At 42.0% G+C, this 25850-nt stretch overlaps 1 protein-coding gene and 1 non-coding gene across 2 annotated transcripts in view; both read left to right on the top strand.

The window, feature by feature from the left end:
- The first annotated feature begins 2635 nt into the window (after window positions 1-2635).
- The window catches only part of ANKDD1B (ankyrin repeat and death domain containing 1B), a 39401-nt gene continuing 16186 nt past the window's right edge, over window positions 2636-25850 (top strand). The window contains 6 exon segments of the mRNA XM_023752375.1: window positions 2636-3350; window positions 5760-5860; window positions 8515-8613; window positions 16649-16747; window positions 16854-16958; window positions 24574-24672. Of these exon segments, the coding sequence (XP_023608143.1) occupies window positions 2636-3350; window positions 5760-5860; window positions 8515-8613; window positions 16649-16747; window positions 16854-16958; window positions 24574-24672 (1218 nt within the window).
- Window positions 8985-9091, top strand: LOC111825677. The gene has a single exon (XR_002828872.1). It is a non-coding gene; the product is annotated as a U6 spliceosomal RNA (small nuclear RNA).

The following is a 25850-nucleotide window of genomic DNA, read 5'->3' as shown; positions in this document are numbered from 1 at the left end:
CTACTAACTTCAATAGAGAAAAAAGTACATTTCTCTCTTCTAGGACTTTGCTGAACACAGCAAGAAAGTGCCATCCTATACCAACATTTTGAGTTTTTTCTTCTAATACTTCCCCTAATACTACAGCCTCAATCAGCATTTGGTCTGCCTTCCAAAGGACAGCAGTTGACAATTTGACCTAATACTTTGTCACCATCAAATAAGTCACCAGCCAGTGATATTTGTGTCCCCACTGCCCAAAGTTCTCCCTCAAACACTAAGCCAATTCTGTACATTAGGTTTTGTTACTTGCAGCACCCTACTTTCTGTATGAGTTCAGAATTTCACTTCAGCTGTGAGTTACAAAGGCCCAAATGAGAGCTTTTTTAAAAAAAATCCGTTTTAATTTTCACTTGAAGCCTCCGATTTTCTTGGCCTCACGCAGTCAATTTCAGGTCACAAGATGGGCTTTTCCACATCCAACCCTACATGTGAGTTCCAGGTAGGAGGACAAGAAAGTGAAGATTACAAAAGGGCAACAAATTTGTCCCTCTTTAAGGAGCTTTCCTGGAAACCCCACATAATGTCCACATATCTCAAACTGTCATATTGTAGGGCAACTAATAAGGATTCCCCATATAGGGAACTGGGAAATGGAGTTTTTAGCTGAGTCCATTGCTACCCCAAACTTAATCAGGGTCTGTTAGTAATTCTACCTGTACCATAAAAAAATTCCTATTGAAAACTAGATAAATTATCACATTGGTGAAATTTTAGAAGCATTTCTTAGTAATAATACAAGGGTGCCCTCATTATTTTTTTGGAGGTCCTAGCCAATTTAATAAATAATATGAATGAAAACTGGAAACAAAAATAAAACTTTATTGTCAGTGTGTTTGTCTATATTTTTTTAAAAAAATCTAGATTTAATAAGAGTTCAACAAGGTTATGACTACAAGATCAATATATAAAATGAATAGCATTCCTAGACCATAATAACCAATTAGAAGATATAATAAAAATAATCTCTTACAGGACAACGATCTACAAGATACCTAAATGGCAGGGATCTATCAAGAAATATGCAAGAACTTGGGAACTACAAAATATTACTGAAAGATCAATAGTACATCTGAGGACATGAAATAAGTAACTTCATGATAGGAAGGATGATAAAACTTGTCCCCAAATTTTTCTATAAATTCAGTGAAAATAAAAACAAAATCCCTCATGTTTTTTTCTTGGGAGTTAAGTAGATCCTAAATGTTATATGGAAAAGCAAAAGCTCAAGAATAAGAAGGCAGAAGCACAGGTCCTATTACATACCAAGATTTATTATAAAGCTATAGTAACACAAAATGGGGCACAAAACGTTCTCTTGTATAATTAAGAAATAATCAGTTTTGCTTTGTAATACACAATTGGGTTAGCAGTTCAAGAAAAACTCAAATGATATGGTGAGAACTGGAAACACGATTCCATTTACTAAGCAAACCATAATATTGAACTTGTCCCCCTTACAAATGTGAGTTAATTTATGACAATCTTAGTATCTCATTGTTGCTGTCTACAGAAGGCTCAGGGCGACAGAAGGTAATCCAGAAGCAAATGGTGGTAAACCTCTCTAAATGCAGTCTCTTAAATTTACTATAATTTCAAACTCACACATACATATATATATACCTAGATATACATACATTACACACACACACACACACACACACACACACACACACACAACCTCTGCCAAACTCATGTCTACTATTGAATTCTGCCTACCTTTGTGGGGCCTCTTGAAAACATCCACTACTTTCTATACCTTTTATCAACCCCTTAGCAGTTACCTAATCTCTGGCTTTCCAACTCATTTTTCAATTTTCATCAGTTTCTCTCCCTTCTCTCTCTCTCTTTTTAAACATTTAATCACCTTTATTTATTTACTGTTTGTTTGTTTTTGTTAATCCTCACCCAAGGATATTTTCCATTGACTTTTAGAGAGAATGGAAGAGAGAGGGAAAGACAGAGAGAAACATTGATGTGAGAGAAAACACATGGATTGGTTGCCTTCTGCAGGAACCCTAGCCAGGGCCCGGCCTGGGAGGAGCCTGCAACCAAGGTACATGCCTTTGACCAGAATCAAAAGGGAGAGCAGGCTGATGCTCTATCCACTGAGCCAAACCGGCCAGGGCTCTCTCCCTTCTCTTAGGTCCTGCACCTGCGCATCTGTGTGCACACATACAAAACAGGTGGGGTAGTTCTGGGGTCAAAGCTAGTTTTGTTATGAGGCTCAATTTTTTTTCACTCCTAGGATATGCTACACTTGCAGTGTGCCTGCTGGAGCCATCCCACAGGTGTGAGTGGTTTGGTTTGGTTGTAATCCATTAGACACGCCATGGGATTCCGGGCAGAGGTCCTGGTTGTCCTTCAGTATTCCATTTTCCTTGCATATTATTAGAACTTTAGCTAGGCACATGGTGGCCAAAGTAGATGACTGTGTCTCACCAATTCGTTATTGTATAAACTACCAAGGAAGTGATAATACCCAAGACGAGGAGCCCAGTAAGGTACAGCCGCATTGAAACGGGACACCAAGGCTTACACCTAACGGGAAGGACTTGAGAGTGTCCCTCTAGTCCAAAGGAAGTCCTGGAAGCCCATGCAGAAATGGGTTAGTGCTGAGGTTCCGATCAAAATCGTGCGAAGAATTGCTGGAGAACGAGCGGGCGTTTCCTCAGAACGCTTTCTTCAGGGAAAACCGAACCATGTCACGTGCGCGCCACACCTGCGCGACCTCACACCTGTGCAGCCCGTGGCCGCCCACAGAACCCGGACTCGGATCCGGACTCGGACTCAGACTCGGGCGGACCTCACACCTGTGCAGCCGGTGGCCGCCCACAGAACCCGGACTCGGACCCGGACTCGGACTCGGACTGGGGCGGACCTCACACCTGTGCAGCCAACGGGCCGCCCACAGAACCCGGACTCGGACCCGCACTTGGACTCGGACTCGGGCGGACCTCACACCTGTGCAGCCGGTGGCCGCCCACAGAACCCGGACTCGGACCCGGACCCGGACTCGGACTCGGACTGGGGCGGACCTCACACCTGTGCAGCCAACGGGCCGCCCACAGAACCCGGACTCGGACCCGCACCTTGGACTCGGACTCGGGTGGAACACGCCTGCCCTTCCCCACCGCGCCCTGAGGCCGTCGGACAGGCAGCCCGAGTGGCGCACCCGCGTCTCGGGGTCAGAAGGGGCTGCTGCTCGCCCCGCCGCCACGCGAAAGGCGGTTCGGGAAGCCGTGAGGGGCGCGAACCGGACCCGAAGCGGGAGGAGTGTCCAGAGGAGGCGGCGGCGGGACGCGAGCTCCGTGAGTCCCGGGCCAAGTCTGCACAGTCCTGGCGGGGCCAGGCGGGGGGTGCTGGGGGGCTAAGGGGGCGCTGGCGGGGGCCAGGCTGGGGGGCGGTGCAGGCTGGGGAGCCCCCCAACCTCACCCCCGCCCCGCGGACCCCAGCCTCAGCCTTGTGCTCCCTGCACGTGGGCTCAACCTCGGCATCCACCCCAGCCCCGCTCGGTTCACGTTCCCCAGGTTAGGCCTGTACTGTGAGTGGAAGGAACTGTTCTTCCCACATAAGGAAGAGAATTTTTGTAGAAATGATTAAGCCTTTTTACAAATAAGGGTTTTACGTGCTGTTATCTCATAGCCTGACTCATGCACTGATTTATTGTGTGACTAAGTCAGTCAGTTTTCTGTACTTAAGTTTTTAAAGCAGGGAACGGATCAGCTGTGCTTGGGAATCCATTTGTGTTATAAACTGAGGCGCGTTGAAAGGAACGTGAGGTTAAGAGACAGTTTGGGGGGGGGGTTTGCACTGGAGGGATTATAGCATCGCTGTGTACTTTGAGGTGAATGATTAAATGATTCAAAGAAGAAAGGAGGGAATGTCTAGGAAACTGATATGTGAAATGATTGATGAGAAGGGGTGGGATTCAGAGCCCAGGTGAGATGTGAGAAGCAGAGTAGTTTTTGAGGATGAGCAGGTCAAGGGTAAGATGATTAGGGCAGGGAGCAGGGAACTGAGACTAGGTGCTTCATGGATGTTGGCTTACAGGGTGGTAACAAGAGGAGGGGTGGAAGGAGAGAGGGATCAGGTGATGGAAAGAATGAAGACACTCCCTGGTCTTTGATTGGACTTGGTGGCATTATAAAGAGTCTTTGGTAGATGCTAGGGAAGCTACTCAGCAATACATCTACAAAACCTCTCTTAGGGTCCTTTCTTTTTGGAGATGGTTTATTGTTGATTTCACATTTTTCCAATTCTGACTTTATCCTCCAGTGTTGGGATTGTCCCCTGTGAGCCCTCTCCTCCCCTACGTAACAATCTATATATATAAAAGCCTAAGCAGCCGGCTGACCGTTTGACTGTTCGACCGGTAGCTATGACACGCACTGACCACCAGGGGGCAGACACTCAATGCACAGGCTTGGAAACATGGAACAGACTGATGAATTTCAGAGGGAAGGGGGAGGGAAGAGATCTTATATGCATACTAGAGGCCTGGTGCACAAATTCATGCACTGGTGGGGTCCCTCGGCCTGGCCTGTGGGGATTGGGCCGAAACTGGCAGTCCGACATCCCCTGAGGGGTTCTGGATTGCAAGAGGATGCAGGCCAGGCTGAGGGACCCCACCTGTGCACGGACTCTAGTTGGTTAATAAAATTATACAGGTTTCAGGTATACAGTTTTACAATACATCTGTATATTGTATTGTATGTTTATAATCCCAAGTCAAGTCTCCTTCCATCACCATTTATCTCCCCTTTATCTTCTACCTCCCCCCACTTCCCCTTTTCCTTTGGCAATCACCATGCCATTGTCTGTGTCCATGAGTTTTTCTTTGCTTAATCCCTTCACCCTTCTCACCCAGTCCCCATTCCCCTCCCCTCTGACGGCTGTCAATCTGTTCTCTATATTCAGGAGTCTGTCTCCACTTTGTGAATTTATTTTGTTAATTAGATTCCACATATAAGATTCCACATATAAGTGAGATCATATGGTATTTGTCTTTCTCTGACTGGCATATTTCACTTAGCATAGTACTCTTCAGGTCCATCCATGCTGTCACAAAAGGCAAAATTGCTTTCTTTCTTTTTTTTTAATGGCCCAGTAATATTCCATTGTGTAAATGTACCACAGCTTTTTTTCATCCAGTCATCTACTGATGGACACTTGGGCTACTTCCATATCTTTGCTATTGTAAATAACGCAGCAGTGAACATAGGAGTGCATATATTCTTTTGAATTAGGGTTTTGGGATGTGCTGCATTTTAAAGTTTTGTTTTGGCAGCCTGGCATCTGCGCGGGGTTCTGCAGACAACAATTTTATCTCTGTACGGAGCATTTGGGCTTCCCCCTGTCTAATCTTGTATAAACATTTTACAAACAACGTCCCCTGGGAAGTCCTTGGCCACCGTCCAGCCTCCTAGAGCCAGATACTACATTGCTGACTTCAGGGTGGTCCTTGGGAATCGTTATTTGTTGGGACCAGGGATATTTTTAAGCGTGTGAAAACACTTGTAGAGCGAGGAGAAAGCAGCATCTTAGCACTACAGCTTTATAAAACACTGAGGCAAAGTTCCCGTGTTCAGAATGGCAGAATGAGAAAGGCTCAAGGCTGTTGTTCCAAGTTTTTAGAGTTAAAAGGTTTACCAAATGAGGTTTGCTTTTTCTTCATCCTCTTTAAATGCCCCCAGTCATGCTTGCTTGCTTGCTTTCAGTATTGCCAAATGAGAGAAGCCTCCAGAGTGCTGCTAAAAGCAATAATTTGGATCTTATGGAGAAGCTGTTTGAAAAGAAGGTTAACAATGCTGTGAACAACGTGAGTAGAATTCACTAACGTGACAGTGACTACTCTCAGGGTGGCTTGGGTTTACACAGGTCAACTGAAATATAATAAAAATAAAAATGATGGTGCTGGATGAAATAAGGGAGATCTCTGTTGTTGGTAATTCCAGAGTGTTTATGCTAAAGGTGAAATCAGCACTGGAATAGGCTCTGGGAGTTCCAATTTGTCTTAAAGAGGGGAAGTGCACGTGGTCTTCATGCACATCTGTGCAGTCTGTGGGTGGGCAGTAAAGCCAACTGTCGAGGTTATGGGCCTGGGCTCGGTCCTCGATGATAGCCTGTGGATGACTTTGGCCTCACACATTCTGGGAAGGCAGAACTTTTTTTGCTACATCTCTGGGTTGTTTTCTCCCCAGTTATGTCTTGTGTGTTCGGTTCTTCCACATTTAAAATCTAAAGGCAGCATGGGTTTTCATTCTACTGCTTTTGAAATATAGTGCATGTTGGGCAATGGAGCCCTTTCTGAAACCTGGCTCTTAGTTGTTCTTCGAGTGGTTGGGTTTGGGGGAGAAGCTCACTGCCAGAATAGAAACTTCCTACTGCTTGGTTTTGTGGGGATTCCCTGATAGGCCCTCAAAGTAAGGTTTGTTAAAGTGAACTGGTTGGGGGCTGTGTCAATTGCTTAGGACAATTTGTGGAGTGGTGCAGGTTAGGGATGTCGGAGGTGAATTTAATGTTAAATGAAACAGAAGTTCCAAGGCATTCAGAGGGTTCTAGCAAATGTTCCCATGTCAATATGATTTTGTAAAATATAAAGACGTGAGAAATTTTAACTACCATCGGTTAAGTTTTCTGACTCTGGCATCAAATGGGGCTTCCTAAAGAGTGTAAAGTTCAGGTTCCACAAAACCTGGATCTGCCCCAGGCAGTGAGATCATAGAAACTGAAGTCTTGCATCATATGCAGGGGAAGGATATTTAGCAGTTATTCACGTGTGTATGTGAGGGGATATGTGTTTATGTGTATATTATGTACATGTGTGGGTGTCTGATGTGTTACAGGTGTATATATATATATATATTCATTGCCTATATACCTCCTAGAAGAGCAAAAGTTTGCAGCATAACAATTTTAGTAACAAAAAAAAAAGAAAGAAAAAAGGAAAGGAATGAAGGAAAAAAGGAGAGAAAAAAAAAAGCAAGGATCTTTGAAACTGTTTAGGTTAATTGTTGAATAAGTAAAGCAGTAAGAATTTTTTACTGTAATCATTTTTCCAAGTAGCAGGAAATAGATTCTTCAATATAATTTTATAACCATTTCAGTTTTTTTTACATATAACTTCCTGATATTTTAAACCATATTTTTTATATTAAAGTATTTGGAGAAATACTCCTGGTGAATTGTATTATTCCTTATAATGACATCTCTATTAGTCCTGTTTATGGTAAATTGTTGACATGGTTACTTGTAATGTTCCTTAAAAATCTGAGATGATAGAGATGAAAAACTGTAGGTGGTTTTATTGAATTATCTTGGATGTTGTTTTGACTTGCATTTTTATTCACAAATAAAGTTAAGGGGTTGTATAAGACCAAATTTGACATACTTCAACATAGCTCTAGATTTCGGGCAATGTCAAGATAAGTAATGTTTTGTCTAACTTAGTTTATCACCAGTTTAGCTACCAAGGAAATCAGATGTTTAATTTAAACAGTTCTCATATTTTTGCAATAAATTTTTTTTATATGAAACAAAGGATAGTAAATCAATGCCCAGGCACCTTCTTTGGAAGCAAAAACAGTGTCTAGAATATGGGGAATCTGAGACAAGTTTTATTTGCAAGCAAAGCATCCGTTGTTTGAAATACATTGAGCTGTCTCTAGACATCTCAGGCACACCATAGTGGCTTTCCTTCGAAGCAAAAGATATTTATAGCTTTCTTTGTTTTTATTCTCACCCGAGGATATTTTTCCCGTTGATTTTTATAGAGAGTGAGAAGAAGAGAGGGAGACAGAGAAAAACACCAATATGAGAGAGACACATCGATTGGTTGCCTCCGGAATGCCCCCCAGAGCCTGCAACCGAGATCCGTGCCCTTGACCAGAATCGAACCCAGAATCCTTTGGTCTATAGGCCAACACTCTATCCACTGAGCCAAGCCAGCTAGGACCATAGCTTCCTTTCTCTGTGCCTATTTATTTCTCCTCTCTTCCCCATTCCCTCCCTTTCAGAAGAATTTGTTTGCTTCATGAAATTTACAGTCTAAAAAATCACAGAAGAAAGAACACATATGTATATATTGAAAATCTAGGAAAAATTTTTGTTATACATTATCAATATATTCTAACCAGAAAACATTTACCATTTTTAATGATTGCATATGGGGAAAATACAACTTCTACTCTAATTTGAAATTCATTCTATTGTTACTTGCAGTGATAAGTTATGCAATGGATTTCAGCGTGGGGCATATCCTCCAGTGGACTGCCAAATTCTCTGGTATTTCTGATAATAGATGAAGGCAAGAGTATGCTAGATACAATTCTCACTACTTTCAAAGACAGAAACGAGTAGATAAGTCATAAAAGTACAAGCCCCTGATAGAAAATTATGGTCATTCTAGAAACAGGAATCTTAAACAGGCTAAATAAAAATCGGATTACTGAAAACACAATTATGTTTCCTCAGATGAACCGCACAGCCCTGCATTTTGCAGTGGGGGCAGATCATTTATCTGCGGTGGATTTCTTGCTTAATCGCAAGGCCAGGGTGGATGTTGCTGATAAGGTAAGCTCATCTTCCTTTGGTAGAATGAACTGGAGCGGAACGAATGTGTGGGGAAATCTGCTCACTTCAGTTATCTTTTCTTCACATATGCACAAAATGTTTCCATTGGCAGTACTCATTTTGGAAAGGTCTCTTTGAGAATATATGTATTATGTGCTCTGTATTTGGCGACAAAATTGCTTATCCATTGCCTTTAGGACTTAGGCTATTATTTATTTTCCCATATTCACATTATGGCTAGTAGCATGCATTTGTAAAAATAAAATGGTTGCTCAGAGTATAATTTGGGACATGGAAGATAGAAGCTAACTGGCCTCAGGGACATTAAATCTCGACTTTGCCCTGTGAACTCTGATAAAGAAATAAGGGTTGTGCTTACTTCGGCAGCACATATACTAAAATTGGAACGATACAGAAAAGCTTAGCATGGCCCCTGCGCAAAGATGACACGCAAATTCGTGAAGCGTTCCATATAAAAAAGAAAGAAGGCTTAATAAACATATAGTATGTACTAGGTATCAGTCTTAGGATTTGAATATTTAGTCCCTCAAACTTGTAGGAAAAGTAATACTATAATAATCAATTTACAGATGTGGAGTCTGAGAAAGATTAAATAGCTTGCCCCCCAAAATTACATCTAAGAAGGGGTGGAGGCAGGATTTGGACCTGGCTTAACTGATTCCAGAGACCATACCATTACCCACAAATCAGCCAATGTGTCTGCTCAGATATGAAAACCATCGTGAGGATTTTCCACCCACTTTTCCCAACTTTATCTAGTACTTTACTGTGGTACAAGGAGCCCATTTGGGCTGGAGAAATCCAACATCATGTTTATCATCTCCAGTTGCAAAAAGAGATGATAGCCTTGGTTTTTAGATAATCCAGTGGACCATGGTTTTGAAGTTAAACTGTTCAGAAGATTCCCACAGAGCTAGTCTATTTTCTCTCTGAAATGACTCTTTGGAGGGTAAGGCTCAGCGTTGCTCTACCTTCATGTCTTACAGAACTTGGGTTTAGTATGTTCTTAGTAAGTCTTTGGAAGGTAAATGAATGAGGTCCGTTCAAACCAATTGATCATTTTGTTGGTTTTGTTGGCAATCATAGATGTGGTCTAGACAGATAATGATGAGAATTTCTCCTTGTTTCACCAGTAGGGTACATCCCTCTCTATTTTATTGCTCTGGTATTGTTGGGCAAGTGGATTGGTCAGTAACAGAAGCAGAATGAAGAACGATACAGAGGGACACCAGAAGCACTCCAACATTGTGAGTGTATAAGTTGTGTTATGGTAATGGTACTTAAGGAACATGTATTTTAGGTCTGGAAATTGTTGTTTATTTTTCAGTGTTAGTTAGCCTGCAAAAGATACTTTGGTCATAGACCTGATTGCGAAGAATCTATTCTTCTTTTGACATTGAAATCCTGGTACAATAACTTTTTTATTTTATTTTAATTCTTTTTTAATTGATTTTTTAGAGAGGGGAAGAGAGACAGAGAGGCAGAGACAGAGACAGAATGAGAGAGAGAGAGAGAGGAGAGAGAGAAAAACACGGATTTGTTGTTCCACTTATTTATGCATTCATTATAATTCATTCTTGTATGTTCCCTGACCGGGTATTAAACCCACAACCTGGGACGATGCTGAACCAACTGAGCTCCCTGGCCAGGGCCTTTACTTTAATTCTTATATTAATAGACCATACAATTAAGTTTGGGTGTGTGTGTGTGTTTTGGCATACAGTGCTATGAATTTTAACACATGTTCATAGATTCATGTAGCCACCACCCCAATCAAAATACTAAACATTTGCATCATGCTGCTGTTTGTACTCAACCCCCCTCCCCCAACCCTGGCAACCACTTATTTCTTCTCCATCTCTATAGTTTTGCCTTTTTGAGAATGCCATGTAAACGATATTGTATAGTATATATAACCTTTGACACTGGCTTCTTTCACTCAGCAAAATGGCTCTGTTGTATGTGTCAATAATTCTGCCCTTTTATTGCTGAATAGTATTCCACCGTATGGCTGTAACACCGTTTGTTTATCCATTTACCAGTTGAAGGACATTAGAGTTGTTTACAATTTTTTACCATTCCTTGATTTATTTATTTTATTTTACATTATTTTATTTTATTGTTGACAGTATTACAGATGTCTCCCATTTTCTCCCTTTTTTGTCCCCCTCCACCCAACCCTTCCCCACCCCAGGTTTTCCATGCTATTGTCTGTGTCCATGGGTTATGCATATATGTTCTTTGGTTAATCTCTTCCTGACCGTTCCCCCGCAACCTCCCACCCCACTGAAGTCTGTTATTCTGTGTTTCCGGGGGAAGAGGAGGGGGTTGTTTGTGTTAGAAAATATTTTATTAATTTTAGAGAGGGAGAGATAGAAATATCAATGATGAGAGAGAATCATTCCCGTCCCACACTGGGGATCGAGCCCACAACCTGGGCATGTGCCCTGACCGGGAATCAAACCATGACCTCCTGGTTCATAGGTCAGTGCTCTACCACTGAGCCACGCTGACCGGATGTCCAGTTTTTAATTGTTACAAATAAACCTTCTAAAAACATCCATGTATAGGCATTTATATAAGCACTAGAGGCCCAGTGCATGAAGTTTGTGCACTCGGGTGGGGGGGTGTCCCTCAGCCTGACCTGCGCCCTCTAACAGTCCGGGACCCCTCGGGGGATGTCTGGGAGCCCTCGCTCCTTACCACCCACCTGCTTGCTGCTCCTTACCACTTGGCTCATTGCTCCTTAGCACTGCCGGAGGCAGGAGATGCTCCCACCACTGCCGCTGCACTAGCCAACCGTGAGCCCGGTTTCTGGCTGAGCAGTGCTCAGCATTGAGCATCTGCCCCCTGGTGGTCAGTGCGCATCATAGCGACCAGCTATTCTGCCGTTTGGTTGATTTGCATATTAGCCTTTTATTATATAGGATAAGTTTTCATTTCTTAGGTGTAAATACCTAGGAGTGAGATTACTGGGTCATATAGTAAGTGATGTACAAGAAGCTTCCAGACAGTTTTCTAGAGTGGCTGTTCCATTTTCATTCCCACCAGCCATATAGCAGAGTTCCAATTGTTTCACATCTTCATCAGAACTTGATATTGTCATTGCTTAATTTTAGCCATTCTGATAGGTTTGTATTGGCTTCTCATTGTGGTTTTAATTTGCATTTCTTTAATGGGAGGTTGTGTCTTTTCTTGTGTTATTTACCCTTCATATATCTTTTTTGGTGATATATCTATTCAAATCTTTTGAATTTTTTAAAAAAAATTGGTTGTTTGTTTTCTTATTTTTGATTTTGAGAGTTATGTATTATAGATACAAATATTTAGTCAGACAGGTGATTTGCAAATATTTTCTCATATTCTGTAGCTTTTTCCTGTTTTTTCAGACCAAAAGTTTTAAATTTTGATGAAGTGCAATTTACTTATATATTTTTATATAGTTTTAAAAATTGATTTTAGAAAGAGAGGGAGAGGGAGAGAGAGATAGAAACATCAGCTGCCTCCTGCATGCCCCCTACTTGGGTATCAAACCAGTAACCTCTTGGTGCATGGGGCGACACTCAACCAACTGAGCCACAGCAGCCGGATACTTATCCTAGATAATAAAAGCCTAATATGCAAATTGACCAAAGGGTGGAACGACCGGTGGAACGACCAGTTGCTATGATGCGCACTGACCACCAGGGGGCAGATGCTCAACGCAGGAGCTGACCCCAGCCCACAGGCCCCAGGCTGGCCAAGGCAGGTGCTAGCAGGGACCCCCCCCGATTGCCCCGCCGGTCACCCTGCAGAGGGAGGTGAATGGTGGTGGTGGTGGAGCGGGGCCCGTGAGTGGGCGGTGCCAGGCTGGCCAAGGCAGGTGCCAGCAGGGGCCCTTGATCGCCCCACCAGTCACCCCACAGATTGGCCCTGATCACTGGCCAGGCCTAAGGACCCTACCCGTGCACGAATTTCTGGATCTGTTTCACCTGTACAACATTCAGGGGCCAGTCTGAGACTTGGGCAGTGGTCTAGCTGTTCTCCAAGCTTTTGTCAAGCTGTTTAGGTTCAGGTCCATGTACAGGTCAGGGGTGAGGCCAGGGATACATACACAACTTTATGGGATTGCTTTCTTGAGCTTCACTTCTCCAAGACCATCTCCCCTTATTTTCCAGCTTCAGGGCCCCTCTTCCCCCTTTTCCTGGTCCTCTGACTAGAGAGTTAAGGGTGTGGTCTCCCAGCTCCACTATGTATTTCTCACAGTTGGGTCTGCCTCCAGGACTAAGAGAAGAAAAGAAGTAACATGAGTTCCCACTCCCACTCCTGCCCCCTCTCTGACCACAATTTTTCTGGTCAGAGAGAAGGATTCCCACTGTCAGAGTTTTAGGTGCTTGCCCAATCACTGCTGCTACCCCTCCTACCACAGGGTTACAGCTTTGGGAGTGAGGCTTGCCTGGGGCAGGGCCAGAAGAGAAAAAAGAAACAGGATTTCCTTTCCCTTTTCTGTCCTATAGAGTCCCCCTTCTGCTCCTTAGACCAGAGAGGGCTTCTCTTGGAGCTTTTTCTGTCCCTGCCCAGGGTGTAGTTCCGTGATTTGCACTTCCATGAGTCTAAGTGGGAAGGTATGAAAGGAAAAAACAAACAAAAAAATCAGCAAACCCTAATTGTTTATAGTTTGGGTTCTGGTTTTCTTCCCCAATCTACCTGTTACCATTTACTTTTCAGATTTCTCAAATAGCTTCTCCATGCATTCTGTCCAGAGATTCTAGTCACATTTGGTGAGAAAGACAGGGTCCTGGTTCCCCATCTTAACTAGGACCGAAAACCCACATCTTTAATCCTATATAATAAAAGCCTAATATGCTAAGTGTCTGGTCATCTGGTTGGTTATTCAACCAATCAAGGTGTAATATGCTAATGGTATGCTAAGGCCACTCAAGTGCTCGCTATGATGTGCACTGACCACCGGGGGGCAGACGCTCCAACCAGTAGGTTAGCTTGCTGCTGAGGTCCGGCCAATCCCTGGCTCGCCAACCTCTCGCATCCCTCCCTGGCCCCGATCATGCACCAGTGAGTCCCTCGGCCTGGCCTGTGCCCTCTCACAATCTGGGCTGAGGGACTTCCCCCCACCACCCCCCCCCAGTGCATGAATTTCATGCACCGGGCCTCTAGTATGCTATAAAAGCAAATAGAATTGTACAATAAATACCTATGTATTCATTGCGTAGGTGGAATAGCATTTTTCTTTTAAACACCTTGTTTCTAATATATTAAATATACTACTGGTTTATGTCAGAGTATAAGTCAATTATTCACAAAATATTTTACCAACTTATTCTATTTGAGGCTTTTCCCATTTGGAAGCTTCTTGTAATTTGCTTTATGAGACTGAAGTGCTGTCAGGTAAAAGGTATAGTAATTTATGATGTGTCACTATACTCTGCCTCAACAGGTTCACTAAGTTAAATATTCCTATAACTAATTTAATTACAGTGGCATTAGTATATAACTAATAAGATGATTTTTATAATTCAAGCAATGCCATGTTTGGTCAAACCTGGCAGCTTCTTTATTCAGTTGAGAATCCCTGACTTTGACTTGGCAAATCTGTTTTGTAAGTTCTATCACCTAGTTGCAAAGAGTCAATAATGGAAGCTCTTCACCATCAGTATTTACTCAGTGCTAGTTGTGGGTAAGTCTCAATGCCAACTTCTGGGGATTCAACTAGATACAAGTTCTTGCTTCTCAAAGTGTGGTCCTGGACCAGAAGCACTGGTATCACCTGGGAGCTTCTTAGAAATGCAGACTCTCAGGCCCACCCCTTACCTTTTGAATTAGAATCTGTGACTTAGCAGGATCCCCAGGTGATTGTGTCTGGGAGGACTGGCATGAGATACAGTCCCTGCTTTGAAGGGCCTGTAACCTCCTGGGGGAGCAAGGACCAGGACTGTCACATGTGTACCATTTGAGGCACTGCATGACAAGGATCAGATGCATAGCCCACATGCTGAGGACTCCAGGTTCAACGTGGGTAGCATTCCAGAGTCTTGGGAAGAGGCAGAATAGGTAAAAGGAAGCTCTTCTTCCAGATGTGAGCAAAGGATGCCGGGTGGAGGGCACATGATGCTCAGAGAATAATGACCATCATCTGCTCTCAGAGCTTCTTATTTCTGGGAAACTCCTCAAGAGCAAATGTTCCCAGCGGAAGTTGTTGACCTTCTCACCTATGACCAGACTGGTGATGAGGACAGGTTGTTAGTGGTGGTGGCATTTCATACTGTACGGAGCATCGTGTACTGACACGGTAATCCATGACACGTGCTCATAAACTGCCTCAGGCATGTCAGTTTGATAGTACAAGACTTAGTTTTATGACGGTCCTCGTGGGGGGAATTGACATCTGTGAGTGGTGATTCTTTGCCTCTGAGGAACAATGGTTCCACTCCGAATTTATGGCTTCTGAGACTCAAGTTGTTTGCAGCTTGAATTCCTGGCTTTTGGATTTTATGGTCAGTGTTTGAAATCTTTAAGTGTTGGTGGATTGAAAATTAGGAGTGACCTCTTAGGGAAATTTTGAGCTCCTATCAAAATGTGATTTATCCTCTATCCCAAATATTTCTGACCTCTTTTTTTGACCATATGTGAAACTGGACTTAGTGCTATTGGATATAAAGCATTAATTGTAAATTAATGGGAGGAACTGTGTTTAGGGCACATTTCCTGAAGAACCTCAACTAGTTATTGTACATTGTTGAACTTTGAGGAAAAGAGTACAGAAATTGGTAAACATTTTCTTTATACTGGAATTATAAATATTTAAATAGACTATGTGGGCCTAACTCCATAATACACATCAGCAACAATGTAATATTTTTTATCCAAATGTTTTAAATTTAGTTTGTTGAATACATAGATGTGGAACCTGCAGATATGGAGGACCAACTGTATATACATACACACATATGAGTTTTTCTGGTAATTGCTTGTTTTATAAAAATGGGATTATGTTATATTTTATCTGCATCTTATTTTTTACATTTTAACAGCTACCTCATGGAAAGCACTCCAAGTCAATTGTTATAGCTCTAATTCACGATTTTTATTTTTTATTTATTTATTTATTTATTTTTTTAAACATATTTTTATTGATTTTTTACAGAGAGGAAGAGAGAGGGATAGAGAGTTATGGAGGACCAACTGTATATACATACACACATATGAGTTTTTCTCCTACTGGGGGTGTGCCCGCAACCAACGTACATGCCCTTGACCGGAATCGAACCCGGGACCTTTCAGTCCGCAGGCCCATGGAAAGCACTCCAAGTCAATTGTTATAGCTCTAATTCACGATTTTTAATGGCTGCATGATGTGTTCCCTAATTTGTTCAACATTCCTATATTGATAGACATTTGCCTTGCTCCCAATTTTAAGGGTTAAAATTAATATCCTTGTTGATATAACATTAAGTCTTAAAACTTATTTTCATGGGATAGATTCCCAGGAGTGGGATTGCTGGTTGTATTTAAAATTTTAATAGAGATTGACAGATTGCTTAAATATAATGGCTTCATTTTCCACTGATAACTTTTTTGGTACACTTTTCAATTGGTTTAATTTCCTTTTTCTTGTTGATTTGCAAGAGTGCTTATATATTAGAGAAAGTAACCATTTATCTTTATTAAGAAACATTTAGAGAATCAATCCTTTGTTATGGACTTTGTTTATCAACAGTCTTTCCTTTTATAACTTCTGGATTAAGATATTGTGCATTGCAGTCTAGATTTTCTTCTAAGGTATTTATTGTTTGTGTGCTTTTGTGTGTTTGTGATAAGATATAGGACTTAATTTTATTTTCTTCCAGATAGAGAACCACTTGTGCCTGCACCATTTATTTGTTTTCCCCATAGAAACGAAATATCATCTTTGCTGTATATGAAATTCTCTCCCTGTTTCTTACTTTTCAACAGTTGACTATTAACTTGTCTTTTGGTGACTTCACATGTGTTCTTTTCTTCTCTCTTCTTGGGAAAGCATGGCTTGACAGTAATTCACCTTGCAGCCTGGTCTGGAGGCCTCGAGATCATGCTCATGCTGGTTAGAGCTGGAGCAGACCAGAAAGCCACGAATCGGGTCGGTATGTGGGTCACTCCTGGACATAAGCTCTCACCTCACAGTGCAGGAAGGGGAGGTCTTGAGATCACTATGTGATTACCTCCTCTCACCTGGCTGTCCTCAGGATGGAATGAATGCCCTTCACTTCGCAGCTCAGAGCAATAATGTGCGCATTTTGGAGTACCTCATTCAAGATCTGCACCTGAAGGACCTGGACCAGCCTGATGAGGTACACTTGCTATGGTAGGACAGGTCTCCCATACACCCCTATCAACTTCCCCTTTCTTTCTGCCCCTGCTGGAATGCCCGTGCAGCCAGCACAAACCTGCAGCCAGCTCTTCCATTGCCCTGGCAGAACCATGGAGCAGAAGGGAAGTGCGGGTGTTGGCCATGGCCCTGGCTCCAGCGTGTGGGAGGGCAGGAGGTAGTAAGGAAGCCACCAGATCCCTTCTTCCCTCTCTACTCCTTCATCCTGGCAGGGGTGTGGGCAGTATCCACAACTGTTTGGTATTCACAATGAGTAACCACACTTTACTCTGTGATGCCTGGCCTTTTAGGAATGTACTTGACCCAAGCCTCTACAGTGCCGGAAGCCAATTCCAGCATGTCATAATTGCAAGAGTTTCATCAAAAGGTTGATGGAACTTGGGGACTCAACAAGGGCTGAGTCACATGTGTTGTCACCTGTTGGGAATGGCTGAGGGCATTTCCCCAAACCTGAAAAGGGATGATTGCTTGCTGCCAGACAGCTCAGGGCATCTTAATCTACATGTTATTGCCTCCTACTGGCCAAACACCTGAACAGCCATAGGCAAATTCTTCCAATCTGACAATGGGTTCTGTACCTAACCCTACCCTTTGAAGTGTATATCTCCACCTCACCTTAGGACAAATTGTGTTAATAAAAAGCAAAGGGTCCTGAGAGAGGAGATCTTAGTTTCTTTAGCTAAGCTCCTCTGACTCCCAAATGCCTTTCAAAATTATGCTTCGTCTCTGGACTCTTTAAGTTACACACAGCCCTTCTCCAGATTGCTGAACCCTTCTAGATGCTGGAACAAGAACCCTGGCACTACAGCAATGAGCCATGGAATATAATGCAATTTTATCATATTTGTCCATGTTTCTTTTATTTTCATAAGGAGATATAATAACAGCTTTTGAGTAGTTATTAATGTGCTAGGTACAGAGGAAAGCTACTTACATTCATTATTTCAGTGAGAGGCTAGAGCCTGGCACACTTGGATGTTAAACAAATCATTGCTGAATGAATGAATTATCCTATTCATCTGCACAATAATTTTATAATGAAGAAAATAGTGTGCTCATTGTTAAAGGTAAGGAAGTTGAGGCTCAGAGAGGCTAAGTACTTGATCTGAAGTCCCAAAATTAGAAAGTGAAAGAGCCAGGTTGCGTGTTCAGGTCTGGCTGACTCCACTTACCGTGCAGTACTGTGTCCCTTTGCAGATGACAGTGGCCATTGCCCACGTGCTAGGGATTGTCTTTTCTCTGCAGTATCTCTTAGGTGTTTTTTTCATAGGATAGTATTCTCTGTGAATACTATCCTATGGCTTGAGGGGGGGGGCATTTTTATTTTGAATGAAACCACCTTTTCACTGTACCTCCAGAACATTATTTTCCATAAAAGTCTCTAAAAGTTAGTCAGCAATATTTACTTCATTTTACTTCTTTTAAAAAAACTTTTACATTTTTTTCCTGACCTCAGTCTAAAAACAAAATAACAAAAGCTATTTCTTCAAATAAAGTCTATAAATTTCTTTTACTTCCTCTGAGTATGACTAAGTAACTATACATTTATAGCTTGGAGGTAGAGAGACTTGGGCTATGGTCTGGGCATATATTATCTATGTGGCTCTAAGCAAGTTCTCCAGCTGCTGAAAGCCTCAGTATCTCCATCTGTACAATGGGAATAATAAAATCTACTTCATGGTAGCACCAAGGGAAAGATTGGAGGGGGATTGACCTCTATATAATTTTTTTTTCCAGCAACACCCCCATTTCTTGATGTAGACAATTGGCATTTTGTCAATTTTTTATGTAAAAATGGCTATGCTGATGAGCTTCATGGTGAGCCATTCCATCACCCCTTTCCAATCAGACATTACCCCTAAAACATTCTTATGTAGCAAATATTGGAGCAGCCACTATTGGAATGCTTAAATGAGTTAATGACTAAAGCACTTAGCAAAAAGCACTTGGCACATGGTAAGTGTTCACTAAATGGTAGCTATTATAACAATTATTATAGGATAAAGTCCACTATCTGATTTCCTCAAACCAATAATTACAGTCAGATAGCATCTAGTGTCAGGGAAAAGTTGGATCATTCTGGTTTGATGGGTGCTGAGTAGGGGTGCAGCCTCTGAATGAATTCTATTCGGTTCAATTCAGCAGGAATTTGTTGAGGGCCTGTCATATATAAGACACACGACTGTCTTCCTTTTTTGTGGACTCTGGCTGCTTTCATGGGAGACAGCAGTGTGTGGGGAGGACCAGGCGGGCTGAAAGGGCTCAAAGATCAAAGCACATTTGTGGAGACCCTCCCCTATTTCAAGAGCTTCTGCTGGCCAGCAACCTTTGTGAAGGTGGAGCAGTCTTTTCTATCAAACTAGAGGCTCGGTGCACGACATTCTTGCATGGGGGTAGGGGGCTCCTCAGCCCGGCCTTTCACAGTCCGGGAGCCCTTGGGGGATGTCTGACTGGCCTAAGCCGCAGTAGAACATCCTTAGTGCTGAGCTCCGCTCAGCCGGGTTTGTGGCTGAGCGGAGCTCCCCCTGTGGGAGCACACTGATCACCAGGGGGCAGCTCCTGCATTGAGCATCTGCCCCCTGGTGGTCAGTGCGCATCATAGTGACTTGTCATTCTGCTGTTTGGTTGATTTGCATATTACCCTTTTATTACATAGGATGTGTTTCATCTCTTCAGCTGGTCTGGGTTTGTCCTGTTCCACCCTTCTTCCTCCTCCTCTGACTATCTGTTGGGTAAAAGGCTGAGGAGCCTTGGCAACAGACTGTGCAAGCTACATGTCCAGCTGAGAGATCTTAAAAGAAAGATGGCTCTAGAGCAGGGGTGGGCAAACTTTTTGACTCAAGGGCCACAATGGGTTCTTAAACTGGACCGGAGGGCCGGAACAAATGTATGGATGGAGTGTTTGTGTGAACTAATATAAATTCAAAGTAAACATCATTACATAAAAGGGTACGGTCTTTTTTTTTTTTTTTAGTTTTATTCATTTCAAACGGGCCGGATCCGGCCCGCGGGCCGTAGTTTGCCCACGGCTGCTCTAGAGATATATGAGGAATGAACAAATAATGAGCCCACTTGGTCATCTAGGGAGAGAAGAATCTCTGAGTCCACTTTTAGTACTGTAAGAAACTTGGATTGATCAATTCCAAAGACAATGTCTATTCTTTTTCTAAGATCTGTAGGTGGGGTGAAGGATGCTGGCAAAAGCTAGTGGGAGATCAGGGTCTATGAATTTATCATTAGGTTTTCTGTCAGTGTTTACTTAAAAGTATTGTGGCGCTCGTGAACACATTTGATAGAAAAGACTGCTCTACCTTCATGGTTGGCCCTCTGGCATAGTGTCTTATCAACAGAAAGTGATTAAGAGCCTGCTTATCTGCCCAGGCTTAGGGAAGTCCTTTCTTTAGCATGGAGGGAACTCCAGATGCTAGCAAGGAAAGCTCTACTGTGCAGAGGTCTTATTAATAAAATGGATTTGTCTGGGATTCCCGTGGAAATGGATGGTCAGGTTGGACTTTGGGTGCCCGTTAATGACTGTTTATTAACATTTTTGCTGAATTTAGTAACTTGTCAAATATGATGACCCTGGCAGTAAACTTAAAAATGAAAAATAGAAAGAGATTAATCAAAGAACATATATGTATATATGCAGAACCCATGGACGCAGACAATGGCATGGGGAAGACCTGGGCTAGGTTGGGGCAAAAAGGGAGAAAATTGGAGACATCTGTAATACTGTTAACCATAAAATAGAATTTAAAAAAAGAAAAATAATTTCTAATCAACAATTGCAACTCTTAAGACTTACATGCAAAAAATTTAAATGCACTCAATTAAAACGTGTTAGGTTAAATATACATTAAGTTAATACAGGAAAAAAGGAGCAGGCATTCTGGGCCCTTTTTATTTTTGTTAGTAGGAAAGGGAATCAGTAACCTGAGCTGGGAAGGCATTGTGATTGTCTGGGCCCCGAAGTCTGGGACTCTGACACCAGGCTCTACTTTTCTCCTGGTGGAAAAATCTCCCTGCCTCCTTGCCTTCGAAGTGAGAGGTAGTCCCATGAGATGTAGTGGATAGAGGCCTATCCAGTTAAAAAGGGTCAGGTGGCTAAAAATGAAATGACATCATCAGAAACTATATTTAAAAACATTTATTTAAAAATTCCTGTCGTTATTTTGCCTACATGTACTAGGATGGTAGAAAAGATTTATATTGCATTTTACTGTTTCTTTAGGCTATGTTTGGTATTTTCTATTTACTAGATGGGATGCTGCTGCCCGATTCATGAACTGTTGAATAAAGCCAATTAGATCTTTAACTTAATATACATATACTTTATGATATTTCTGATGTTCATAAGGTATAGATTACTTTGTATAAATTGGCTTGTTGTTGATGGTCACATTTTTAAAGGGCATTCAAAGTTTAAAGGAACAACTGTTTTGTTGGCGAGGAAAGATGTTTCATTTGTGATAACCTCCCATTTCCTGCCAGGCTATTCTTTGTGGGTGGGTCCTCTTATCACTTTGTTTCAATATGCAGAAATGCAAGACTTATGGCAAAGGTAAAAGAATAAGGCCATTTTAAAGTTGAACAGAGCCTCTGAGATACTCCTAGTAGTGTCTGTCCCCAATCTACTTAATATGTATTAGTTAGAATTCTTTCTGTTATGAGTTGGGGGGGAGGAGGGGAGCAGCTTAATCTAGATTAAGAAATAAGGTAATTTATTAACTCCTAAATTTGAGGGGGAGGGGAAAGCAGCTTAATCTAGATTAAGAAATAAGGTAATTTATTAACTCCTAAATTTGAGGGTATATCTGGCTAGCTTCAGGCATGGCTGGATCCATCTCCTGGCCTTCTCTGTGTTGGCATTATTGATAGGTATACTCTCCACAAGGTGGGAAAGACGGCTGCTAGCAGCCTCCAGTTTATACTCTTATGGACATTCTTAAGTATTTTATTTATTTACTTATTTACTTTTACATATGTTTGTATTGGTTTGAGAGAGAGAGGAAGGGGGAGGGAGAGAGAGAGAAACATTGATGTGAGAGAGTAATACCAATCAGTTGCCTCTCGTATGTACCCCGACCATGGATGGAACCCATAAACTGGGTGTGTGCCCTGTTCGGGAATTGACCAGCAACCTCTTGGTGCCTGGGATGATATTCAACCAACTGAGCCACACTGGCCAGGGCTGAATAATACCTACTTTCTTGATTCCATTTCATAAAGACCAGCGGTTCTCAACCTGTGGGTCGAGGCCCCTTTGGCGGTTGAATGACCCTTTCATAGGGGTCGCCTAAGACCATCCTGCATATCAGATATTTACATTACGATTCATAACAGTAGCAACATTACAGTTATGAAGTAGCAACGAAAATAATTTTATGGTTGGGTCACAACATGAGGAACTGTATTTAAAGGACCAGAAGGTTGAGAACCACTGTTCTAGGAGCATTTAAGCCAGGCTTTTAGCCAAGGACCCTGGCCAACAGGGGAGCCTCCATTTGTTTATTTGTGTGTGTATGCACTCTTTTCTGACTATCTGGCGAGATGATCAGGATTAATGGATTTAACTTAATTAAAGGTGATCCCAGGAACTTGGTTCTTTTGGATGAAAGTTAGGACGGATGTTTTAGAAACTCAAAAAGAACATGAATCACCTCGGGTGGATTGTAGGTGTGCTGTGCCTTCAGGAATCACTATAGGGATGGAGTCCTGAGGTCACAGGGTTTAATTTAAAGTCTTAGTCGTGCTCGCCCTGCTCTGTTTTAATGTTTGACCACTGGAATGTGTGTACTTGGGTTTCATCCACCTTTTGGCTATTTTTGAGTCAGGGCCCATTGGGGAGAACTCGTAACATCCAGCAAACTGTAATTACAGGTTATGATAGGCTTCCTTGCACAAAGTAGAGTGTCTGTGATATTGCTAGCCTTTTGGACAAGGCCCATAACATCCATACCGTCCCCGGCTGCCTCTGTTTCTTGGGAGAAGCTGTTGCCAGAGCAGCTGGAGTGGCCTATGTGAATATGCTCTAGACTAGAGCGATTGCCTCCAAACATGTTTGGTAGCAAACTCATGTCAGGAAACAAAGTTTGTGCGTGTGCCGGCCACATATGTATTTATAGTTAACACATTACAAAACATATGCCTGAAATAGACATTTTAAAAAATTGAGATAAGAATCAAGATAAACAGCAGTTCTCATATTTCCCTGACATTGAAATGATTCCCTTGTATACCTCTCGTGTGTTTTCCTGCCAGTTTTCTTTGAATTCCCATGCATGTATACATTGTAGTGGATGCCCCAAATTCATTTCGTTTATTATTTAGTTAGTTTATTTCAGTTTTCCTTTATTATATGCTATCATGAACCTCTTGGTGCATAACCCTTAGTTTGAATTCCTCACTATTTCCTTTGGGTGTATTCTTAGAGGTAGGATTGTTGGATCAAAGATATGAACGTTTATTAGGCTCTTAATATGTTAAAGATGTGAATTCTTTCCTTCACATTTTGTGCAAATGTTTTTCCACTGGGGTTTGCCTTTTGGCATCTCTTTTCCTGGGAAAATGAGAAGGTAGGTTATGAGGAGAAATTCTGTTGTAACAGATGGCTGTCCCAGGCACTCAGGTGAGGCAGCGGGGACACAGTTTTTCCATCTGGTTGGAATGGGAACTTGTTTCCATGCTCTTGCAGCCCCGTTACCATGATTGTTCATATCGAAAGAGCTACAAGTAGAACCTCTGAGCTGTCCTGATGCAGTTCTTAAGGATGTTTTTCTTAACATCCAACAGGGGAAATGGTTTTAGGAAAGAATCTGCACGAGGAGGGGAAAATGTCCAAGTAGTTGTTATAGGAGACCAGTTTCTTTTCTCTCTCTATTTTGGCCTAAACTAAACTCACTCTGTCCTGTTAGGTTTGTCATAAGTTTCAAGAAACTTAATTATTACGGAAATAGCATATTACTTTTAAAAAATGACATACAACATTTTAAGTCATTTTTAAAGGTTAAAGCTGCACTTGGTACACATGTGCTTCTATTTTTGTGTTTCCCTGCATCATAAGTCCTTGTTTCTGTGATTATCTTTCTTAACAAGCTGTAACCGTCTGATGGGTAGGGTCTGTGTCATGTTTGTCTTTTCCATCCCAGTGCCTAGCAGTGATAGATAGTGGGTGTCTATTAAATGTTTTCTGGATAAATTAACAAAGGTTAAGGTTATGAGTGATGGAGGGAAACAGTTTGAAAGGAGGCAGCATAACAGAGTAAAGAATTCAGGTTTGGGAGCCAAACAGCTGGACTTGCATCGTAGTTTTGCCACTTTTCAACTGAGGCTCAGTTTCTTTATCTGTAAAATGAAGATAATATTAATTCTGATCTCATGGGGTTGTTGTGGAACTTAACTGTGCCAAAGCATAGTCTTGGCAAAATATGTTGGCACATAGATGCTTAATAAATGCTATCCATTATCAAGAGTAATGCACAAATGCTATCCATTAGTAAGAGTAAAGCACACTGTTTCTCAAGCAGCTTCATTCCGTGACAAGAGGTAATTCATTTTTACATTTTCCCTTTTGTTAGAATGGAGAAACACCCTTCTTCCCAGCTGTTGCAGGAGGTCATGAAGAATGCAGCAAAGTGCTGGTGGCAGCAGGAAGTGCTATCAACATTCTAAATAAAGTATGTGTTCCACTCACGCAGTGGGAGGGGCACGCAGGATGCTCTTTGGGTAATCGGGTCCTGTGTTGGTCCACTCACTGGGCTTCTGTAGAGTTAATATTTATAATTGGTTTTGTTTGGGGTAAACATTATTGATTTAGCTCTGATATCCCCTAGTTAATGTCTCCTCAAAAGCAATGCCATTCTCCCTAGTTATTTTTAAAAATTTTCATTTAAAAAAAATTTTAAAGAGAGGAAGGGAAGGAGGGAGAAGGAAAGGGAGGAGAGAGAGAGAGAGAGAGAGAGAGAGAGAGAGAGAGAGAAACATCAATGTAAGAGAGAAACATTGATTGGTTGTTTCCCTTATGTGCCCTGACTGGGGGTTGAACCCGAAACACAGGCATGCACCCTGACTGGGAATTGAACCTGCCACCTTTTTTGTGTACGCGACGATATTCCAACCAACTGAGCCACATTGGCCAGGGCTCTCCCTATTTATTTGGGGAAGGAATCATTGAAAATGGGGCAAAAGGAGCAGATAGTTGTTACTTCTCAAATACAGAGACACTCTTATTTTGCTTTATTTTCACCCTACCGACTAGTGCTTGCCTGGTTTTTGTCAACCCATAGTAGGGGTTGACAAAAAAATTTTGTTTTAATTGTGTGCAAGCCCAGGGGTCAGTCTGGAGCCTGGAGAAGGCAGGAAGGTGCCTTCCTGTGAATACAAAACACTTTGGTGCTAAGAGCCTTTGACGTCGATCTTCATTTTTTAGATGAGAAAACTGGAATTTAGAAAAGCTAAGGAAGTCATGCAGGATCACATGACTAGCTAATGGCAGTGCAAAGGGGGCAGCTCACGTGCCTGAGCTCCTGACCACTGCTGTGGCCTTGTCTGTCGATGGTTTTACTTTCCTTTTCTATTTAAATTATAATGAAAATAACAAAAACTTTTGAACAGTACCAAAAGGTATATGATGAAAAATGTCTTATTCCACCTCAACTTTGAAATCTCACCTCCTCAGAATTAACATTATTAATAGTTTATTTAATCTTACATGGAAAATGTGATTAAACACACGCACATATCCACACCGACACCACATTAATGGTAGCCATATATACTGCTTTGCACCCTGTTTTTGTTTAAATTGCCATAGATCTTGGAGATCTCTCCATATCTGCACAATGTATAAACAGTT

Source organism: Myotis lucifugus, unplaced genomic scaffold (assembly GCF_000147115.1).
Source record: "Myotis lucifugus unplaced genomic scaffold, Myoluc2.0 scaffold_0, whole genome shotgun sequence".
Lineage (NCBI taxonomy): Eukaryota > Metazoa > Chordata > Mammalia > Chiroptera > Vespertilionidae > Myotis > Myotis lucifugus.
Note: the sequence above shows the minus strand (reverse complement) of the source record. Positions and strands in the feature narration are given on the sequence as shown.